Source organism: Paroedura picta, chromosome 9 (genome assembly GCF_049243985.1).
Source record: "Paroedura picta isolate Pp20150507F chromosome 9, Ppicta_v3.0, whole genome shotgun sequence".
NCBI lineage: Eukaryota > Metazoa > Chordata > Lepidosauria > Squamata > Gekkonidae > Paroedura > Paroedura picta.
This window is the reverse complement of record NC_135377.1, coordinates 18,604,908-18,625,958: the sequence shown is the minus strand read 5'-3', so window position 1 is coordinate 18,625,958 and position 21,051 is coordinate 18,604,908. Positions and strand designations below refer to the sequence as shown.

The 21,051-nt window shown below is 44.0% G+C and overlaps 1 protein-coding gene across 2 annotated transcripts in view; it reads right to left on the bottom strand.

The window, feature by feature from the left end:
• LRP12 (LDL receptor related protein 12) overlaps window positions 1–18,803 on the bottom strand; it is a 42,872-nt gene extending 24,069 nt beyond the window's left edge. The window contains exon 1 of one of the 2 annotated variants that reach the window (XM_077351680.1): window positions 18,499–18,803. In XM_077351680.1, the coding sequence (XP_077207795.1) occupies window positions 18,499–18,580 (82 nt within the window). In that variant the 5' untranslated portion in view covers window positions 18,581–18,803. The remainder of the gene's footprint in view (window positions 1–18,498) is intronic. The other variant, XM_077351681.1, reaches the window with a different exon arrangement.
• Between the last annotated feature and the right edge of the window lie 2,248 nt (window positions 18,804–21,051).

The following is a 21,051-nucleotide window of genomic DNA, read 5'->3' as shown; positions in this document are numbered from 1 at the left end:
CATGGCCTCTGGCTCGCAAACGCGGGATTGTAAACCTTGCATGTGCAGCCTTTCAAACGGGAAACCCATCCCCTACTTCTCAGCTGCCGCATCACACCTTTCCCCCTCCTCACAAGGTAGGGGAGAAGGCAGAAGAGAGAGCAATGTGAACTTTACTTAACCACTCTTCAACCTTGTCAATTACCTGCCAATCTCCACTCAGCGGAGGTGTGGGGGGTCTGTAAAGTTTCCCCGAGCACCAAAATAAATTTTTTAAAAATTGACTCTTATGCATTGCTTGATGATCCATCGAGTGCACATCTATGCCCAGAACCCCATGTTACCTGGATAAGCCCACCAAGCAGCACACCTTTCCAACATTTTCCTTTGTTTCTTGAGAGTGGCCCTTTCAGGTGTATTTTTACAATGGAGAATCTCTTTATGGCCATGCTGAGATGCCATTGCTACATTCCTGTATAGGCGGCATCAGGGGAGATGAGTCCAACCATATGTCTTATGTAACACAAAAAATAAAGTTCACATTGCTTTTGTTATGCTTGTGATTCTCTGGTTTTACACTGCTTGCCTGGAGAAGGGAGGGGGGATTGTGGGCTGGAGGGGGTGGTCATATGTTCCTTTTTGCCCCCTGTAGGGGACTGATGGCAACAGGGCTGGCATGAATGATGGTACTGGTATTGCTATTGTTCCAGCAAATGGATTTCTTTTTTAATCTCAAGGGGCGTTTCTGTGTTGCTCTCTAAAAAATTGCTTTTTGCAAACATTCCAGGGCCATGCAGATGAGCCTTCTGGCAGAGAGGCTCTTCTGGACATGGTACCGCACTCAAGGAGTCTCCCACATCTCATGGCCAGAACCCATACACAGACAAGGAGGTGGCAGCACAGAAGCTGGTGGAGAGGGGCTTCTGCAGAACGTGGGAGCAATGCCACACGAAATTCAAGCAGCTCCTAAGCCTGGAGGCATGGCAGGGAGAGCGGGAGGCACCCTTCCACAACAGAATGATGGGAGAAGTTGCAGGATGTCCTTCATACCTATGTGAGTTCCCCCAATGTGCCACTTGTCCTAGTTCGAGCCGTATTTAAATTCCCCCCTTCTTCCCCCCCCCCATTACCCTGAAGTTTGAAGCAGCCATTCCTTTAAGGGAGAATGCTGCGGTGCCCTTTAATAGGCAGACCCACGTTAGCGTGGAGGAACACACCTCTGCAGAAATTACCAGGGGTTAGATTTTAAACTTCTGGGGTTGGGGGAATTGCCTCCTTGAGAGTCGTCTCACTTTGCCCTTGTGGTGGGTGCCTCTAGGCCCCAGGAGTCCCCATCTTACCCCAGAAGCTCCAACCCAAGGGGGGATCCCTAAATCCCCCCCCCCCGGTGTTTGCAGACTTATGAGAGAGGTTGCCACCAAAGATGCCAATGCCACTGAATTGTTGCTCAAGGTGGGGTGCTGGCCGCCAGGCAGCCATGTTGCCTTTTTCAGATGTGAGCCCCTTAATCGCAGGCCATCCCATGGCAGATCCCAGTTTCTGGCAATAACCCCCAACTTTCTTGGGATCACTGGGCACACATGTCACTGCAATTAACTGGAGCTGAGACCCTGTTCCTTTTCCCCCACTGCCTCTTTCTCCCAGCCTCTTCAGCTACCATGGCACCTAGGAGCATGGCCAAACCCTTCACCCTCCCCCAGGCACCAGACAGAGAACAACTGGAGGAGATGCCATCTTCCCCCCAAGAAGAGGCCGAGAGGGTCCAGGACCCAGAGGTCGAGGAGGATGCCCCTGCCAGCACCCACCAAACCCAAGGTATGTGCCTGCAGGGTCCTATCAGCTGGCAAGGGGTGGTTGGTGGCTAGTGCCACCATGAGCAAGTCAATGGCATCTGTGGACCCACATTTGCAAATTTTGCCCCAAAATTCAGGCCATCAATCTCCACCCTGGGAGGAACAGGGACCTCGCGGGAGACATCTACCTAGCCACACAGTGGAGGAGATAATGCAAGGCATAGATGGCCTGCAGGAGAGGACTACGTCTGCCCTTAAGTGTCATCTGCCTCTGTTTACCCCCATTCCACAGTGCATGCCTTGCATGGGTGTGTGGATGCCCTGGAGCGGTGAAGGAAGAGCTGGGGGGTTGTTCTGCCTCCAAAACACAAGGCTCATGGAGATGAAGGCCATACTGGAGCACCTGGCTCCTCAACAGGTGATGGCGGAGGGGGAGGAGTGCCAATAAATTGATGTCAGCGGTTTTGGGGTGGGTGGTGGGTTGAAGTTGCATTTTTGCCTAGTTGTTATTGTTGTACTATTTTGAAAATAGATTTGTAAACTTAAATCAGAAGTGTCTCACTCACCTTTATTCCTGAAAAGAAAACCTCCCCCCCCCCAACCACCAGCAAACATGCAGGCAGCATAGCAGGGGAGTCTCCTGGTGTGACCACCTGACCCTTTTTAGCCCCAGCTATGAGGGCAGAATCCCACCACCACATCCCAGTTTGCCCCAGAAAGAAAACACAGCTCCGTGCAGAAAAAAATTACAGTTTAATTTTTTACTCCAAAAGAAGTGTGTGTGTGGGGTGAGGGGAATCTGGCTTCAGGGTCAAGGGGAATATTCGTCCCTCAGCTTTAGAAAAAGAAGAATTGGTTCTCCTTGATCCTAGCCCAATGCCTGCCTTACTCTTTTAGGTGCCAGACCAAAACATTTGTTTGATATTACACCACCAATTTAATAGTGTGTTTTAGCCTGGAAACTGGTATTAACATTAAACAGCTTAATTATCTATGTTTTTATAAACCGGCTGGTTGTTTTATGCTGGATTTTAAATAAGAATTTTTAACCATTTATGTTTCTATTATGCTTTATTTGTAAGATTCTTCAGGCAGGTTACTTGGAGACATGGCATGAAAAAGTCTCTAATTTTTCAAACTTTTTTTCTACTGATCAGGGTATGCTGCCACAAGGCATGCACTACACTGTAAGTCCCCTATATCTGACAAAGATGGTGTACTTTCCTAATTCTATCAGTAAGTCAGTCACTGAGGCCTGCTAGCACAAATTGAGTAATATCAATTCAGTGCAGTGACAAATAATCTCTGCTTTATAGGCCTATCTATTCAAGCACTATTGCAAACACAAGTTTACAACAAAGGCCTTAATTACACTACTGCTCTATATAGAAAGCACAAATGCACACAAAAAGCACCAACTTGTAAAAAGATGTCACCTTCTATTTTTTTTTGTTAGCTTTACAATTGAAATTGTTTAATCAAATCTGTACAAGTGTATTCTCCAACAAAAAGTCTATTTCCTTTATTATCCTAATTTAGCACTGTAAAGACAAAGATGACCTGAATTTAAGGAACTAAGGAAAACTACCCCATGTTTATTGTTTAAATATACATGAAGTACCTACGCAGTTGCTAAGGTAACAAACTGAAAATGTGCAGCTGAGAGCAAATAGCCAGAAGTGGATCCAAAGCTCAGCACGAAGAAACCAACAGGATGTCATGAAACTCTTCCTTCTACTAAAGAGCCCCATCCCTTCATGGTGCTGATATTAGAAAAAATTATTCACAGCACAAGTCTCAGTCCAGAAGAACAATAATTTAGTTACAAGGAAGACAAACAGTCATGATTATTCTATCACTCATCAATTTACTAAGCCAAAGGGTAGAACAATTGTATGCAGTTTTAATTGTGCAATTAATACCATCCAGAAGATTTGCAATCAGTCACAAACGGAGCAAAACAAGAACCAATTCTTTAAAGAACTGATTAGCCCTAGAAGATTTGTAGTAACATGATAGCTTGGAGGCCGGTATATAAATGTAAAATAAATAAATATGAATAAATAAATTTAATTCTAAATTGTAATAATTAGAGATGGGCATAAACTTAAAAATTCCAGTTAGGAAAGATCCCCAAACCAAACCCCAAATTGAGCCAAAAATGCCCCAAACTGGTCAGCTCAGGTCTCTCTTTCTCCCGGTCATGGATTACTATGGCCAGAGGGGGGTGGGATTGTCCAGGAAGTGTTAAATGGCTGGCAGCCATTTAATCTATTTTTTTTATTTCCCCTGCTTCAAAGCATAGGGGGAGGGGGAGGGGGAGCATGAAACAGGGTTAATGGCTGGCAGCCATTTAAACTCAACAGCTGATGGGTAAACCCACCCTGCTTTTATGTTTAAATGCCTGTGTGCCATTTCACCAGTTCATTTCACTTCTCCCTGCTTCGAAGTGGAAGGAAAGAAACCCAACTGGTGAAATGGCTCACAGGCATTTAAACCTAACAGATCAGCTGCAGATTCATGCTGCTCAGCCGTTTAAATGGCTCTTACAGCCACACCGAACTAGATAGAAGTCTGGTAAATGTTCAGCTCTGAACATCTGTTTGGGAATTCCAAACTGGGCCAAGTTCATGCTGAATTCTGCCTCATTAAACTGGTTTGTGCTCATCCCTACTGATAACTAGCAGGGGCCAAGTCTATTTAAACTGCACAAAGACTTTTTAAATTCCAGAACTGTGTCTGTCACACAGTAGAATTTATGAAATTCATGGAATATAGGGAAGAGCAGTGCCCGCAGCAATGACAAGAAGTGTCTCTCTATCCCGTATCAAAAGAAATGAGTCAGGTTCATATCCAGGCTTCTTCCACTTAAGTGCTGTGGGGGCAGAACAAGCATATGTATATAAAAGATGTCATGGGAAAATGAAGCAAGCAAGCACCATAAGAACTGTGTGAAGGCAAATGGCTTCTGGAAGGGATGGACTAGTGAAGGATATTACATTACTATTTTGCATCTGGCCTCAATTTCCCGGGCCAAGTCTGGTATTGATTGAAGTATGGCCCATGGACATGAATGTGATTTATTCCTTTTTAGCAACACGCATTAAAATATGGAAACACATACCTTGAAACTCCTACAGATTTCCTCTATAATAGCAAATGCATTGCAGTTAAAATTTTCCCTATGTTACTTCTATTTCCTTCTGGAGGTAAGGACTATTATACGCTACAAAATAGATTTTACTGCACAGTTCCAATTTTCACTCTGCCAAAAAAAAAAAATCCTTCTTTTAAAGATGTATCATAGACCCTGTCATACTAGTTCAGCATTTGGGCTGTACAAATTAGAATATGGGAAAGAAGCCTCAGGACAAAAGAGAAAGATGTGGCCAGACTAGTTTACAATGGTTAGCCTGTCCGTTAGCATCTGAAAAGAGCATTCATGTGTTTTGGACAACCATGACATAATGCTACAGTTTCTCCCTTATCTTCTTGATGATATTCTTCTTGTACACTTGTTATACTTGTGGCATGGAAGCTGTTATTGCTACTTGTGACAGAAATGTATATAATACTTTAATTTACAAATATTGTATTGGTTGTATTCACAATCCAACCTAGTGGGCATTGTGACTAGTGTGGGAATACCTTAGCCTATAGCCCTGGAGAGAGGAGACCTTGATCTATTATGAGCAGTGAAAATCTAAACAGACTTACACAAAAATCATTTAAACAGAACTACACTGACTTAGAGGAATATAATGCTGTTTATGATTTAGTGAACAATCAATGGGAGCATTACGTAAACTGTTCCGAGCTTATTAAAGACAAAGAACAGTACTACTACTACTACTAATTATCATCCTTTTAAGAAACTGGAGAATGGAGGCTTGCCAAGGCTCATCTGTTTATGGTAGAACAGACTGAAGCTACGCATCTCAAGTGCCAAGACCAATTGCCTGTATATAGCGACAGAGTCCAAACTTATCACCTAGCTCCATACAAGAAAGAAGAGACGCCATCAAATCACACCCAAGCTACCGTATACATCAAACAATTCTGACGCTCACTTTATATTACACCTGAGTAAAAAAGCAAGTTTAATGCAATAATTTATTTCAAAAGCTGTAACCCAATAAACCTTTGCCTTTCAAAATCTTTCTCCAATACCTTATTGATCCATCCTATCCTTAGAGAAAAGCAGGGTTTAGGGTTTAAAAAAAAAATTAGATCTTCAATGCCATTTCAAATCTAATATACAAAAGAGCCAGTGTGGTGCAGTGGTTAAGAACAGCAGCTTCTAATCTGGCAAGCCGCATTTGACTCTCTGCTCCTCCACATGCAGCCAGCTGGGAGACATTGGGCTTGTCACAGCCGTGATACTGCTGAACTCACAGAACAGTCCTGTCAGAGCTCACTGGGCCTCACCTACCTCACAGCTTTGAAACTCCTTCGGGCAGTGAGAAGTAGGGTACAAAAAACAACTCTTCTTGTACCCCCGATTTGTAGTCCTATTCAATGATCTCTTGCACGATTACAGCAAATACCAAGAGAATCCAAAAGTATTTATCACCCCCCTTTTAATTCTTTTAACTGCAAAAAGGCGAAGTAAAGAAAGATTAAAGTCCAAATTGCTGTTAAAATACAGCATGCACAAACAACAGGCCACAGTCCAGTTGAAGTTTCAAAGGTGAGTTGCACTCTTTGAGACATCCCTTTCAGCTACAGATTTATTACACATAGTTTGCAGTCAAGAAAGATATTTTTGCAGGAAATGCAAGGCACGGGGGTAGATAGTTCATGGTATTGTAGCAAATGGGATGTAAGAAATTGTTCCCTACGGTATTCGTTGAGCTAGTAGAGTTGAAAGTGAACTGTGGTCAGGCAAAACCCTTCCCCCGCCTTTCCTCACTTGCCCTGGAAACATGAAGAAAATAAATACAAACAACCTGACGCTAGTTTAGGTGGAATTAGGAGAAACAACTTTTTTCTGACCCTATATTGTTCTTAAGTATAAAGGTAAAGGTATCCCCTGTGCAAGCACCGGGTCACGTCTGACCCTTGGGGTGACTCCCTCTAGCGTTTTCATGGCAGACTCAATACGGGTGGTTTGCCAGTGCCTTCCCCAGTCATTACCGTTTATCCCCCAGCAAGCTGGGTACTCATTTTACCGACCTCGGAAGGATGGAATGCTGAGTCAACCTTGAGCCGGCTGCTGGGATCGAACTCCCAGCCTCATGGGGCTGAGCTTTCAGAATGCATGTCTGCTGCATTACCACTCTGCACCACAAGAGGCTCTTAAGTGTAGAGAATCATTAATGTTGGTAGAGACGGTCTCCTACTAGCGCTCATGCTCATTTCGGACCGCAGAATGCATCCATGCCAACTTCCAATATCTTCATCCCCCCCCATTGATTTGCTAGTAGAAACAATGTTTCCAATGTGGAAGCCATCTCTTACTATTTCCGCCAACAAATTTTGTGTTCTAAAATAATATTTCCACGGCCAAAATTTAATGAACACGCTGAGTTTTCCATGCAGACATGTAATGCTCTAAAATGAAAACCATAAAGCCTTTCCAAAGTGATTTAAAAATATGCAAATGCACATTTCTAGATGTCTATAGTATTAAAGTTTCCTGATGCCTTTTTGTGAAATTTAGGCACCTTTACCTTCACTCAGATGGTAACTGCACTTCTTAAACTTTAAAAATTAATCCAAATTAAATTAATCTGATGTAATAGTAGAAGGCATAAATATGCACATTCTCCACGCTCAGGTGTAACAGACCTATCCTTATTAAACATACATGGTAATGTTACACTGTCAAAGACATTAACATGGATGAGATCCGGCATCTTCAGGTTGGTATTAGTTTCATTTGTGCTGACAAAAGTTTTCCTTGATTTGTTAGCTTTATAGTTGTAGAACATCTTTATACCAAAGACCATGCTTGAATTAAAACTTTTCTAATTCTCCTGAGAATTGAGTTCATTTGCATTCGTGTAGGGGTGAGGAGTGTGGACTTCTAACTGATGAGCCAGGTTTGATTCCCCACTCCTCCTCCACATGCAGCCAGTTGGGTGACCTTGGGCTTGCCACAGCACTGATAAAACTGTTCTGACCGAGCAGTAATATCAGTCAAATATCATAACACAACAATAAAAGAGGAAGAGCAAGCAGGGCATGGAGCTGAGCAAGTGGAACAACTCAAGCCTTTGGTAGAGTAGTTTTCCATGACAAAAAGCAACACAGACAAACTCCAGGTAGCAGCTTCTTTTCAAGCATGAGCAACCAGGGAATGGGGCTGAGTAGATGGGAGAACTTTGACCTTGCTGGAATGGTATCCCCCCCCCCTCACGCACCTTGTTTTTAAAGCACACACAAACTACTTTGATTTTATGTAAGACAAGTGGGATTTTTTTTATATAAAGCTCACTATTACACAGCTTACTCAATAAACCACGAAATAGGTGCAGATGGCATATTTATGTTAGATTTTATTGTTATTTTAGTGTAGCTTTACGCTTGTTAAAAGTTGCTACCTTTGAATTTACAAGCATCTGCCACCACACTGGAAAACTTCTAAGTACTAAACTTGCTAAATACAACTATAATCACTTAAAATATATCTGCTCAATACGTTGAACTGTATCTTTGCATCTGTTACTTCCAACCTGCTGTATTGTACAAAACATTTATCATAGACAATGGGGAAAACACAAACGCAATGCTCTTACCTCATGAAGAAAACCTAAATTACAGCTCAACAACCAAAGCTGTAAGCTTAGAAGGGTGTGGTGTAGCTATGTGCTTTTGGGACTGATTCACAAGGTACCCTGAAATACTCATCCAGGATAACTGGGAAGGAAGGTCCTTCAGGAACAGCACAAGAGACAAACAGATGTTCTGCTGCAGAGGGAACTGACAACCCCTCTCCTGTTGAAAATACATTACCTTTGTATTTAATCTCTGTGTACAACTACAGAGATTTTTAGTTCTGAACATTCATTCATTCATTGCCCTCCCCTAAGGCTCACAGCGGTTCACATGGAACAAAACACAAAGAATATTACATCGAACTCCGTGACTATATCAAATAAAGGTAACTGTAATAATAGCAATAAACAGACAAAATAACATTCTAACAATAGCAGTAAGCAATCTTGATTGGTCAGCATATGGGTACAAGGGAGGATTTGGGTCCAGTCGATGTTGTTCACCTTCGGAGGACCTCAACCAAAGGCGTGGTAGAGGAGCTCCCTTTTGCAGGCCCATTACCTGTAAAAGTACATAAAAGATTGCCTTTGTATCATGCCCCTAGAAATATCAGCTGCCATTAATTGAACAGCCAAACTCATCATCAGGGAATAATAAGGGGATTGCTACAAGAACTTTTTGCCATCTTCCTGACCTCTTGCCTGCATGGGGAGGGGGGGTGAGAAGGAGAGGGATGAAGCAGCTTCCATCTGAGAAAGGTTAAGAAAAGCCCACAAATCAGTGTAGCTGTTCTTCCTGACAATCAAAAGCAGAACACAATACGTAGTGCATGAGGAAGTACATGATTTTTGTCTTCCAATAATCCTCCAGCCTACCGAAAGGCATTCTATCCTTAAGCACCCATTGCTTTTTGAAACTGAGGCCAGTGTGGATGTGAAGAAACCTGTGGATATCTGGTGTCTATTTAAGACAGGGGTAGTCAAACTGCGGCCCTCCAGATGTCCATGGACTACAATTCCCAATTCGCTGGCAGGGGCTCATGGGAATTGTAGTCCATGGATATCTGGAGGGCCGTAGTTTGACTACCCCCGATTTAAGATATCAATATAAGAATTACCATTACCTTATCTTTCACACTATCCACTCCACACAAGTTAATTGGATAGCTGCTTTGAGAAGAAGAGTAGAGCTGGGTTTTTGTACCCTGCTTTTTACGACCCCAAAGAGTCTCACGGCTGTTTACGATCACCTGTCTTCTCCCCACAACAGACACCCTGTGAGGTAGGTAGGGCTGAGAGAGTTCTGAGAGAACTGTGAGTGGACCAAGGTTACCCTGCTGGGTACATATGGAGGAATCAAACCCGATTCTCCAGATTAGAGGCTGCCACTAAACCAAACCAGTACCCCCCGCAGGGGCAGAAAGGTATGATACACATTTTGTAAAATAAATAAAATAAAAAGTTGCTATCTACTCATCTACATTTTTGTTCCACCTATTCTCAAAGGAGCCCAGGGTGACACACAAAGTTCTTCTGTTCTCTCTTTTATTCTCACAGCAATCCTGTGAGAGAGGCTAGGCTGGGGGAGAATAAACCTCCCTAAGTCACTCAGTCAAGCTTCGTTACAGAATGGGGCTTTGACTCCAAGTTGCCTCTGTCCTAATCAGACATGCTACCTGCCATACCTCACTGGATTTTCTGACACTCTGCTTGGTATTCATCAAGTTATCATCTTTATCTTTCTTCAAAGCTCTTGTCACCAAAGCTTCCCTAAGCCACTCTAGATTTATATTTATTCTATTTCTATCCTGAAGATTATCTCTTTCTTATCTATGCAACTCCTTACTTAAAAGGGAGTTCTGATGTGTTTAATAGTCAAGCAATTTCCGTCTTCCTAGAGATCGTTTCAGAGGTTAGCCCTGTTGATCTGAAGTAGAACAGCTAGATTTGTGTACAGGAGCACCTTAGAGACCAACGAGAATTTCAGGGACTAAGCTTTTGAGAGTCAAAGCTCCCTTCATCAGATACCCTGAAAATCCTGTTGGTCTCTTAAACTGATGCTGGAGTAAAATCTAGAAGAAGAGCTGTTTTTTTGTACCCTGGTTTTTACTACCCAAAGGAGTCTCAAAGTGGCTTATGACTGCCTACTCTTCCTCCCCACAACAGGCATCTAGTGAGATAGGGGAGGCTGAGAAGACTGTGACTGGCCCAAAGCCACCCAGTTGGCTGAATGTGGGGAATCAAACCTGGTTCTCCAGATAGAGGCCGCCACTCTACCAATCTATCCATTTTTATACACATAATGAAGCTGTGTTGTGTCCGACCCATCGCAACCCCATGGACAATGATCCTCCAGGCCTTCCTGTCTTCTACCTCAGTGGTCCCCAACCTTTTTATCACCGCTTGACAATTTTACTGAGGCCCAGGGGAGGTAGTCTTTTGCTGAGGGACGTCACTGCCGCCTGAGCCCCTGCTCCACTTTATTTCCCGCCAGTGCCCCTGACTTCCCACCGCCTGCTGGGGGGCGCTGCCAGCAGCAACGGCGCAGTGCCACGCCGAGGGGGAGCCCTAGCCATGGCGGCCGCTGGAGAGCACCAAAGGTGAGCCGGCGGCAGAGTGGCAGCGCAGCCTCCGAGGCAGCAGCTGGGGAGCAGGACGAGGAGGAGCCTCGTAAACTGCTGAACAAGGATCATAGAAAGAAACTTTTGCAATAGATCCAGAAAACTACTGGTTGCTCACACGAAGAACAGAAACCCACTAAGGACACATGATTTAGATACTCTACAAGGTTATAAATAAAACATTAAAAGCTGTTATGGCTGCTTTTTAAATAAATAAAAACCCTGAGGTGCTGGCTCATTCTTTTTCAAGCAGCTTATCAAAGCAGCTGTTGGAAAGTCAGATCGCAAGAAGGATACTCTCTCCCCAATTAATTTACAGGGACCCACTCTGAACCTTTTAGGTAAAGCCTTTTCTGTGCTTCTTAGATGTGTCACACAGGCAACAGACTTCAAGTTTTTATGGTAACATTTTAAAAGACATATAGCCTTGTACCTCTTATTCACAGAAAATTCCTGCTAAAGCCAGCAAAAAACCTGAATACCTTAAACACATTTAAGACACTGTTAGACTCCAGGGGTTCCCTACAGCAGGTATTTCCAAAGCAGAAAAATATGACCCAAATTTTAAATTCTGTGCCATGGCTTATTATCTCAAATATCACAAAACCCTACAGGGTTCTCCCCAGATTTATGGATACCGTGCTAGTATCTATGCATACAGGTCTATTAACCCAAAAAGTGAATTAATTTTACTTCCCAAACAAGCTTCAGTTGCCTGCACATCCTCATTCGAAATGCTTAAAATATTCTGCCCATATTTTGAGAATCCTTTCATGAGACTTTGCAAAGGGGCATAACTGCAAAAAGGAAACGGGGCAGCTATTCACAGAAGGGCATACAAAAAGCAGAAGCTGCAATATCAGCATAGGTAAATTAAGTTCTAGTAGATCCTTCTTCCAATGGCATTAAATACCTTGAACCGCAAGGCATGCTTGCCAATGTGATCACTGGAAATCCCCAACTTGGCACAAAAATCTTGTTTAAATAAAGAAATTTGGAAATAAAAATCACCCAAGGGTGATAGATGGATAGATATAGATAGATATCACAAATACATACAGTTGCTAGGAAGAACAGGAGATGGTGACTGTGCAGGCAAACAGGAGGAGACAGAGATCTGGAATCAAGGACTTCAGGAATGGAGTTTCTCCTTCCCCATGAATCCTTGCAAGTTCCCCTCTTCCAATCATCATGATGGCCAAAAGCAACCTGCTGCAGCTCTCAGATTCAACTCACTGCACATGCATATACAAAGCACAGTGAATATTAAGAGCTCTGAGGAAGAAAGGTATCAAGGAGAGACAGGAAAAACTAAGAAGAGCTGTGCTAAGGCCAAACCATTCTAACCAACTCATACAATAGTTATTGTGGTGACGGAATGCCTACTAGGTTACTCCCCCAATGCCCACTCTAGGACTGCACCATGGAACCTAAAAACCCAAACAGTAGAAGCCTATCAGAAAACCCAAAAATACTAAGAAAACTAACTTCCATAATTACAAAAGTGTTAATAAAACCTGACAAGACAAATATATGGGTCAAAGCAATATTAAAAGACAGACTGGATAATAATAGTTTCGCTTACCCTACTCTTATATATATAGTTGAGGAAATATTTTCATTATATCTGAAGAAGTGTGTTTGCACCCAAAAGCTTATATATCTTGAATAAAACTTTGTTGGTCTTAAAGGTGTCAGTGGACTCTCAACTTTGTTCTGCAGGTGACACACAAAGTTGTCACGATGGCCTATTATGCATGGCCACTGAAACGGCAGTATGGAGAAGGTGGAGGAGGAAGAAACGGAGCAAACCGCTTACGCACGGGACGGAACCCAATGGTGGCAAAACCCAGAGTATCCGATTATGCACGCGGCTACTCCGGAGCTGCTTCTGGTCCCGGGAAGCTCTACTTTGACCCATTATGCACGGGGGGAATAACGCACATTCGGGGTGGAATGGCGGCGACTAAAATCACAGATAATGCACGGTGCCGGCTGCAACCGGCCACAGCTTCGGTGCATGCCGCCGAAAAAGCCGCGTTAGCGAAACGAGGAAGAAAGCGCAGCTTCCGGGTGACCAGGGCGCACCAGAAGTGGCGCCCAGATCGCCGCGTGCATAATCGGTTTTTCTGGGTTTTGACGCTGTTATGCCCCGTCCCGTGCATAACCGGTGTGCATTTCCCCCTCCGCGTTTTCCATGTAACCCGAAATCGCCGGTTCGGCGGCCGTACATAATGGGCCCTTCTTCTGAATCTCGCTAACATGGCTTTTTCGGCGGCATACACTGACTCTGTGCCCAGTTGCCACCTGCAGCGTGCATAATTGGTGATTTTAGCCGCCACCATTCCACCTCGAATGCGGACCTTCCACTCCGTGCATAATGGGCCAATGGCAGCAAACAGCTATGACCACCTACGAAACTCAGGTTACCTTCAGTCTCTTGTTATTGAGAAAGTAATACGCAAACATACCAAAAGGTAAACTGAAGTCTAGCCTGAAATCTTCAGGGCAGAATTCAGAACATCTTTCAAATAATAATAAAAAAATATGGATATTTAGATTCTGCAAAAGCCATAAACTAAATCAGGAACAGAAAGTGACTTACATTGTTAACCTTTAAATGTTTTAAAAATCTTACTTAATTTTTAAAGCCTATTGAGTTCAGCAGAACTTGATAAGTAGAAACTAGCCTTAAGTGAAGTGATCGTGACTTTAAGATGACCTCGGTACTCAGCAAGTTTCCAGTTGTTCTAGAAACAAAAAAGTTTACAAACAAGTGAAAAAAGAGACCTCAAATGTCCAAAATTGTAAAAGTTGTAATACCAGAAATAATATTCCAAGGAAAAACAAATGTATACTGAAATTAGCAGGTACTTAATTAGGTGTAAGACATGGTGGCAATGCCCAGAAAAAAACTCAGGCATGCAGGAGAGAAACAGAACATGAAATCAGCAATGTGATATACTAGGTGTATTAACAGAATAACTGCATCTAAGGCTTGGTTGTACTTTTCTTGTCAGAATCTAATATGGAATTTAGTTAGCTGCTACATGTACCACATTTAAAAAAATACATTCATAAATTTAAAATATAGCAAAGAAGATGGCAAACAGCTGTCAGATACACTTGACTATGAAGTGTCTTTCCTGACTCCGAACTGACACAAGATATTCCTTCCAGTTCTATGAACCCAATTATATGGGTCTTCGGAAGACATTTTTCAAAAACAAGTTTAGTTCTATATAAAGAACAGAAAATCAATTTTAGCTAGCTATCTGGTTACCAGAATAACCACCTTTATATCAGCCTTCTGGGCTCTTTTGAAACTGGAAGACTGTTTAACCTTGAATCGCAGGGATTCCAGCTGCCCTTTGGGATATTTACACATAAGAAGTGCCAGGGAATAGGAATTTAGGGCCAAGACTTTTTGCATCAATGGCCATAACATAACTTTATGTTTCCCATTGCAATGACAGATCAACTCAGTCATGTATTGATTACTCTATGACAACAAGTATTGACTCAGTCATAAATTGATTTTTTTTTTTTGCTGTCAACTTGTGGCAGCCCCATAAGGTTTTCAAGGCAAGAGAATTTAATATTATGGGGTTGGCCGCTTTAGCACCCAAAGTGGCCGGTCTCTCCCAGCACAGCGGGGAGGGGAGGTGCGGGCGTCAGTGTGCTGGCGGGCACACACACACAGGTGCAGAGCTCCACGCCTGCGTGTGTGCGCCCACCGGCGTGCTGACGCCTGCGCCTCCCCCCCCCTCCCACGGCATGGCACTGGCTGTGCCGGGAGGGACCAGCTGCTTTGGGCGCCGAAACACCCAACCCTAACAGAATTAGTTTGCCATTGCCTGTGCCTGCAAAACTGCCCTGGATTTCCTTGGTAGTCCAGCTTCTGAGATCTGACCAAGTCAGGCTATCTTGGTCAGTGATATATTGATTACTATACATCAAAAACTCATTTCCTAATTCATATAAAGAACTTTTAAATTTGACGGGATTTAACATTATAAACAATCACTATTCCCCTCCCTGAATTCCATTAATTAAACTGCTGCCAACCTGATCCTGAAGAATTACAAGAATAGTGAAGTCCAACAGGCATATCAGCTGCATGATTTTCAGATTATACTTCAGACCACTCTTTCTCAACTTTTTTTACCATTGAAACCCCCCTGAAACATTCTTCAGGCTTCGAGAAACCCCGGAAATGGCATGATCGTGCAGAATATGGTTGGGGAAAATAGCTTTGTACACACCCATCTGGGGCCCTTCCAAGTTTATCACTGGCCATTGTGGGAAAGGGGGGGGGTCAATATGACTATATATGGTCATATCACCTGATAAATGTTGAACAAACTTTAAAAATAAATTAACTTCCACCCATTTGGGAAATCCTTTCAGGGCCATCAAGAAACTCTGCTTTAGACAGTGCAGTTTCTATTTATTTGCAAGCAAACATTTTATTTAATAAAATGAGCGAGTACCTCATCTTGTTCAAAAACCCATGACTGACAAATAGAAGCTTGTATGATAAAATAAATTATTTAAATGAGAGCTCTATTAATTCCAGGCATCAGATCACCACAGCACCTAGAATCTCTTTACTGGAGCACTTAGTAATTTTTATTAGGTTTGGTAGTAGCAATAATAATAAAAAATTGGTCTTTATACTAAAGAATAAGAAAGTCTGGTTCCTGAAAGTTTACGCTGGGTAAACTGTCAGTACCCCACCACTGTCAAGGCCTTATTTAAACAGTTATTTTTTTCCTGAGTTAGTTTAAATTGGCTCTAATAAATTCATCCTCTCACTGAGAAATTTGGCGGGGGAAAATGTTTCATATATACATTGCTTTTCACACCCTGCAACAGACAATGGAGTACTTTAAATGAAATCTCATAAATATGCTTGACATTATAGTTTGGATTCAACCAACTTTTTGCTCAATCACTCAACTGCCTTAACTCCTGCCCCATCTGCGCATGGTTTTTATCCATGCAGGTCCCATGAACCTCAGGTTTAACCCCTCTTGTGGTCAAAGGGGACTTTCTCCTTTCTTTTTCACCAGTAATAAATCTGGCTGGATCCGACTCTGCTAACTTTCACATTAAGAATTAACTGTATGATAATGATGATGAGAATTAGTTGGTTCTTATATGCCGCTTTTCTCTCCCAGAAGGAGTCTCAAAGCGGCTTACAGTCACCTTCCCATTCCTCTCTCCACAACAGACACCCTGTGAGGGAGGTGAGGCTGAGAGAGCCCTGATTTTCCTGCTAAGTCAGAACAGCTTTATCAGTGCTGTGGCGAGCCCAAGGTCACCCAGCTGGCTGCATGTGGGAGAGTGCAGAAGCAAACCCAACTCACCAAGCTGGCTTTCTTAAAATGAGCAATGACACATACAACTAATATAAAATCTCTTTTAAAGTGTCTAAAAAAGGATAAAGAGCCAAAGTACACAGGAAGCAGGGAGATGGATCACCAGATCTCATAATACATCACTTTACCTAAAAGCAAAGGTAAGGGATATAAATTACACAGCAGCAGCAGCAGCAGCAAGGGAGGTGGTGTTTAACCCTTTAAGTCCATATGGAATTCCAGTTCTAATACTATGGACCACAAATTCAAGGTTTGCAGTTTGACATAAAAATGCATACTTAGCTTGGGACACCAGAAGAGAAACAATTAAAACACAAAGTGCTTTTAGGGTCATGTCTCCAATCCAGTGAGGATTCCCTTCACTGCAGTTTTTAAAATAATAAATAACAAAAGGAAGTTTCAGTAGATCTATGACCACATCTTTCGCATCTTATGTACAGTAACTCAGCCTTCAGCAAGGCCAACAGTGGATCCCCTTAAAACTTCTGGATAATATGAACTTCAGATATATTTGCAGATGACCAGGAAGGAACAGAAACATCTTAGAAGATCTCTAAGTTACAGGAACTACAGATCCCTGTTGTACAAACTGTAGTTAACTCTCAAGTAAGGACAGCAGCCAGCTTGAGTTTTAGGTCCTCACAACAGAGCTGGATGTGTAAATAAGAAAGAAGGGTTCTTGCCTCGAATCAATACTCTGGCACTCTCCTTCATGTAAACCGCCTGTCATGGGAGAAACTAAGTCCGTATCTCTAGTCATGTGCGTTGTATGTTTAGCAAGTATTCCCACACATGAAACTGTGCCACATGCCTCCCCTTATGCGAGTCTCATTAATAGAGTTATCACAGGGAAGCTCTCTAAAGTGAGAGCTGTTGCATGGTATTTCTAGCAAAGCACCATTGTTGCTCCCCAGAGCAAAAATATTTATGGATGTTGCAGGTCAAGCACATAAAGATCGCTTGTTTAAAATTAGCTGTGCAGCAGAACCTGAAGACTTTGGGCCATTATTTCAATGCACTCTAGGGCAAGCTCCAGACTAAGAGCACCTAGCAGGAATCCAGACAAGGTTTTTTGTATTCCAAGTAGGTACCCAATAAAGCCAGGCGAAATGCAAAGCTTGAAGTTATTTGATCCACTATTTTAACTCACCTTCCTATCTAAGACAAGGAACTCTGGGAAATTGCCTGTCTTAGATGATACATTAAGTCCTTACATATACGGAAAATATCAGTGTGTACATGCACAATGAAACATAAAAGCACAGGCCTAATGCAAAACCACCCAGACCTCTACAGTAGAATTATTAAACTGGGGCCTCTAGTATCTTTATTCCTATTAAATATGTTTGGGACAGGGGAATAGTTGCATAGGGATTTCCTACCAAGGAAGGGGGAAAGAAGGAGTATCCAACCAGCCCCCCCCCCATCTGTCTTAAACACACAGTTCAATATTTATCATTTCACTATAAAAATCCAAAATCACCCCCACAAACATCTCAGGATTCCCCTGAACCTACAAAAAAAAAAACCAAAACACTCCAATTGTGCAACTTGTGTGTGTCTGTATGTGCGATGGGGGGGGGGGGAAGAGTGGCGACCACAAAAACAACTGGCCCGAGAGGTCCCAGCACTCTTTCTTCTGTTTTTCGGACAACCCCTTTCCCCCAAACAGAACATTAGTCGGGTCCGATTTAAAGCCCTTAAAGAAAACACACCAGCACGGATACTGAGGCGACCTAATAGGGGTTTGCCTTGGGGGGGGGGGAGTTGTTTGTTTTGAGGGGCGAAAGAGCCGAGAGGGAGGAGGAGGAGGGGGGGGAGAAATACACTCACCTTTCCCGGCCAGACAAGTCAGGCTGCTTTGTCTCCCGACGCCTCCTTCCCGGGCCCAGGCAGAGCTTGGGGACAAAGGGAGGGGAAGGGGGAGAGGAGGGGAGGGGGAAACGGAGCCGCCTCATTTATTCCGCCGCCCCCCGCGGGGTCCCCGGCCCGGGCTACCTACCGCAACAGGAGGAGACGACGAGGAGCAGGAGCTGCGCTGACCTCCAAGCAAGGCCCCCTTGGGTGCTCCAGCAAGGGGCCATAACACCGCCACGGAGGGAGGCGGGGGGAGAAGGCCGAGCCGGGGCCCGGGGTGGGGGGAGGACTCGGCAGCGGCCAGCCCCGCGCACGCTCTCTGCTCAGCCGCCCGCCCGAGGAGCCATGAGCCGCCGCCGCCGCTTCAGCTGCCGGCCTCGGCCTCGTCTCCCAGCTCAGGCAGCGGGCAGGAGGGGCCTCGGCGGCGCAGCTGCGCACTGGAGGGCCGAACGCGTGGAGCCGCCGCCGCTCTCCCTGGAAGATGCCCGGAGCGGGGAGGGGAGGGCAGACGGCCAGGAGGAGGAGGAGGAGGAGGCGGCGGCTGTCTGGTCGGAGCGTCGCCCGTGGTCGTGCTGGGATGCCGGCCTCCCCCCTTGCAGTTGTGCACTCCCCAGTCAGGCCGCCCGCTGTTTGTGCGTGTTTCCTGCCTCGATTCCAAGAAAGATTCAAGTTAGGTGGCCGCGCTGGTCTCAAGTCGCACAACAACCTCTGAGTTCCGTGGCACCTTTAAAATGCAACGAAGATGCGTCCAAGGCGTGAGCGACAGGGTGCATGCACACCTCCTCACACTGAGGAAGCGTGCATGCACACGGAAGCCCTTGCCTTGAATAAATCTTGGATTCCAGGAAGACGCTCTTGCGAGGGACAGAGATTTGGGGCTGTGAGAATTTTAGTCCAGTGGTAGTTTTCAAAACCAGTAGCACATTCTGGGGTATAAACGTTCACAAGTCAGTGCTTACCTACCTGGGTTTTGTTTGTTTGTTTGTTTACTTTGAAGAAACTATGTGGCTGTGACCTTGGACTTATGAAACCTTCAAGCCTGGAAAATGTGCTTGGTGTTATGAGATGCTTCTGAATTCAAATTTCATCCAATGCTGTAAGGTAGGGCTGAATAAATTAAATCCATTGAAGCTATAGAATTTCCCCCACACAGGACTCTGCTTGAGTTCTCAGTCATGACAATGCCCAGTACAACCCACTGCTCTCACCAGATAGAGAAAAAACATTCAGTTGAATAACCTGAGGGGGAAAAGTCTTGTCGCCCAGTCCTTATCCTACTCAACCACCATTAGAAGTTTCCACTTAATCAGATGGATACTTCCCCTCCTGGAACTGTGGAGCACAGTGATAATTCTTCCACGCCCATTGTAAGAATGCATTTTTCTAAAATTGAACTTCTGAATGAACTCAGGCATGTAAGCATCCTAAACAGCAAAACAGTTAAAATATTCTTGGAATTATCATGACGCTTACACACACACACATACATACATACATGGATGGCTATTAAGGCTAAATTACACATTAGCGTTTTTTAAAAGTTGAGAACCTGGGCCCAACTCAAGTTCTCCTCAGCTGCACAGGAGTTGCAGGGAATGGCTTTAAAAAAAGAGAAAAAAAAGAAAACACAAATGGGCTTAGAATGGTGCTGCAGGGGAATAACTCCCCCCCCAAAAAAAAAGTAGGTTTCATACACCAAAACAGTGTTGGAGGGAGTTATTTCCCCATGTTTAGGAACACACAGTTGCTTCCAGGAAATATCCACAATTGCCAAATGATCACAGGAATACAATGAAAGATCACCTGTTACCTGGGGGATGCTATGATTGCCTTAGTGCTTATAAAGGTAAAGGTATCCCCTGTGCAAGCACCGAGTCATGTCACCTTGGGGTGACACCCTCTAGCGTTTTCATGGCAGACTCAATATGGGGTGGTTTGCCAGTGCCTTCCCCAGTCATTACCGTTTACCCCCCAGCAAGCTGGGTTCTCATTTTACCGAACTCAGAAGGAAGGCTGAGTTCGAACTCAGATGGAAGGCTGAGTCAACCTTGAGCCGGCTGCTGGAATTGAACTCCGAACCTCATGGACAGAGCTTTCAGGCTGTATGACTGTTGCCTTACCACTGCATCACAAGAGGCTCTACTTAGTGCTTATAGCCTTCATCATGTCTACTGTCAGTCTCAAAAGCAATAGAAATACAATGGAATGTACTGAGAATAAGATTTCTTCAAAAGAATCAGCTAGATTTGTGTCCACTAACACCGTAGCAATCAACAAGATCTTTGTGGTATACATTTCCTAGAGTCAAAGCTGCTTCTTCAGGTGTCAGATGAAGGGCAGCAAGGCAGTCATATAGACGTATCTTAAAAAGAGGGGTCTACTGTTGTGAAAGAGACTCTTGTGGCACAGAGTGGTAAGGCAGCAGACATGCTGTCTGAAGCTCTGCCCATGAGGCTGGGAGTTCAATCCCAGCAGCCGGCTCAAGGTTGACTCAGCCTTCCCTCCTTCCGAGGTTGGTAAAATGAGTACCCAGCTTGCTGGAGGGTAAACGATAATGACTAGAGAAGGCACTGGCAAACCACCCTGTATTGAGTCTGCCAAGAAAACACTAGAGGTCGTCACCCCAAGGGTCAGACGTGACTCGGTGCTTGCACAGGGGATACCTTTACCTTTACTGTTGTGAATACCCTTTCAGCTC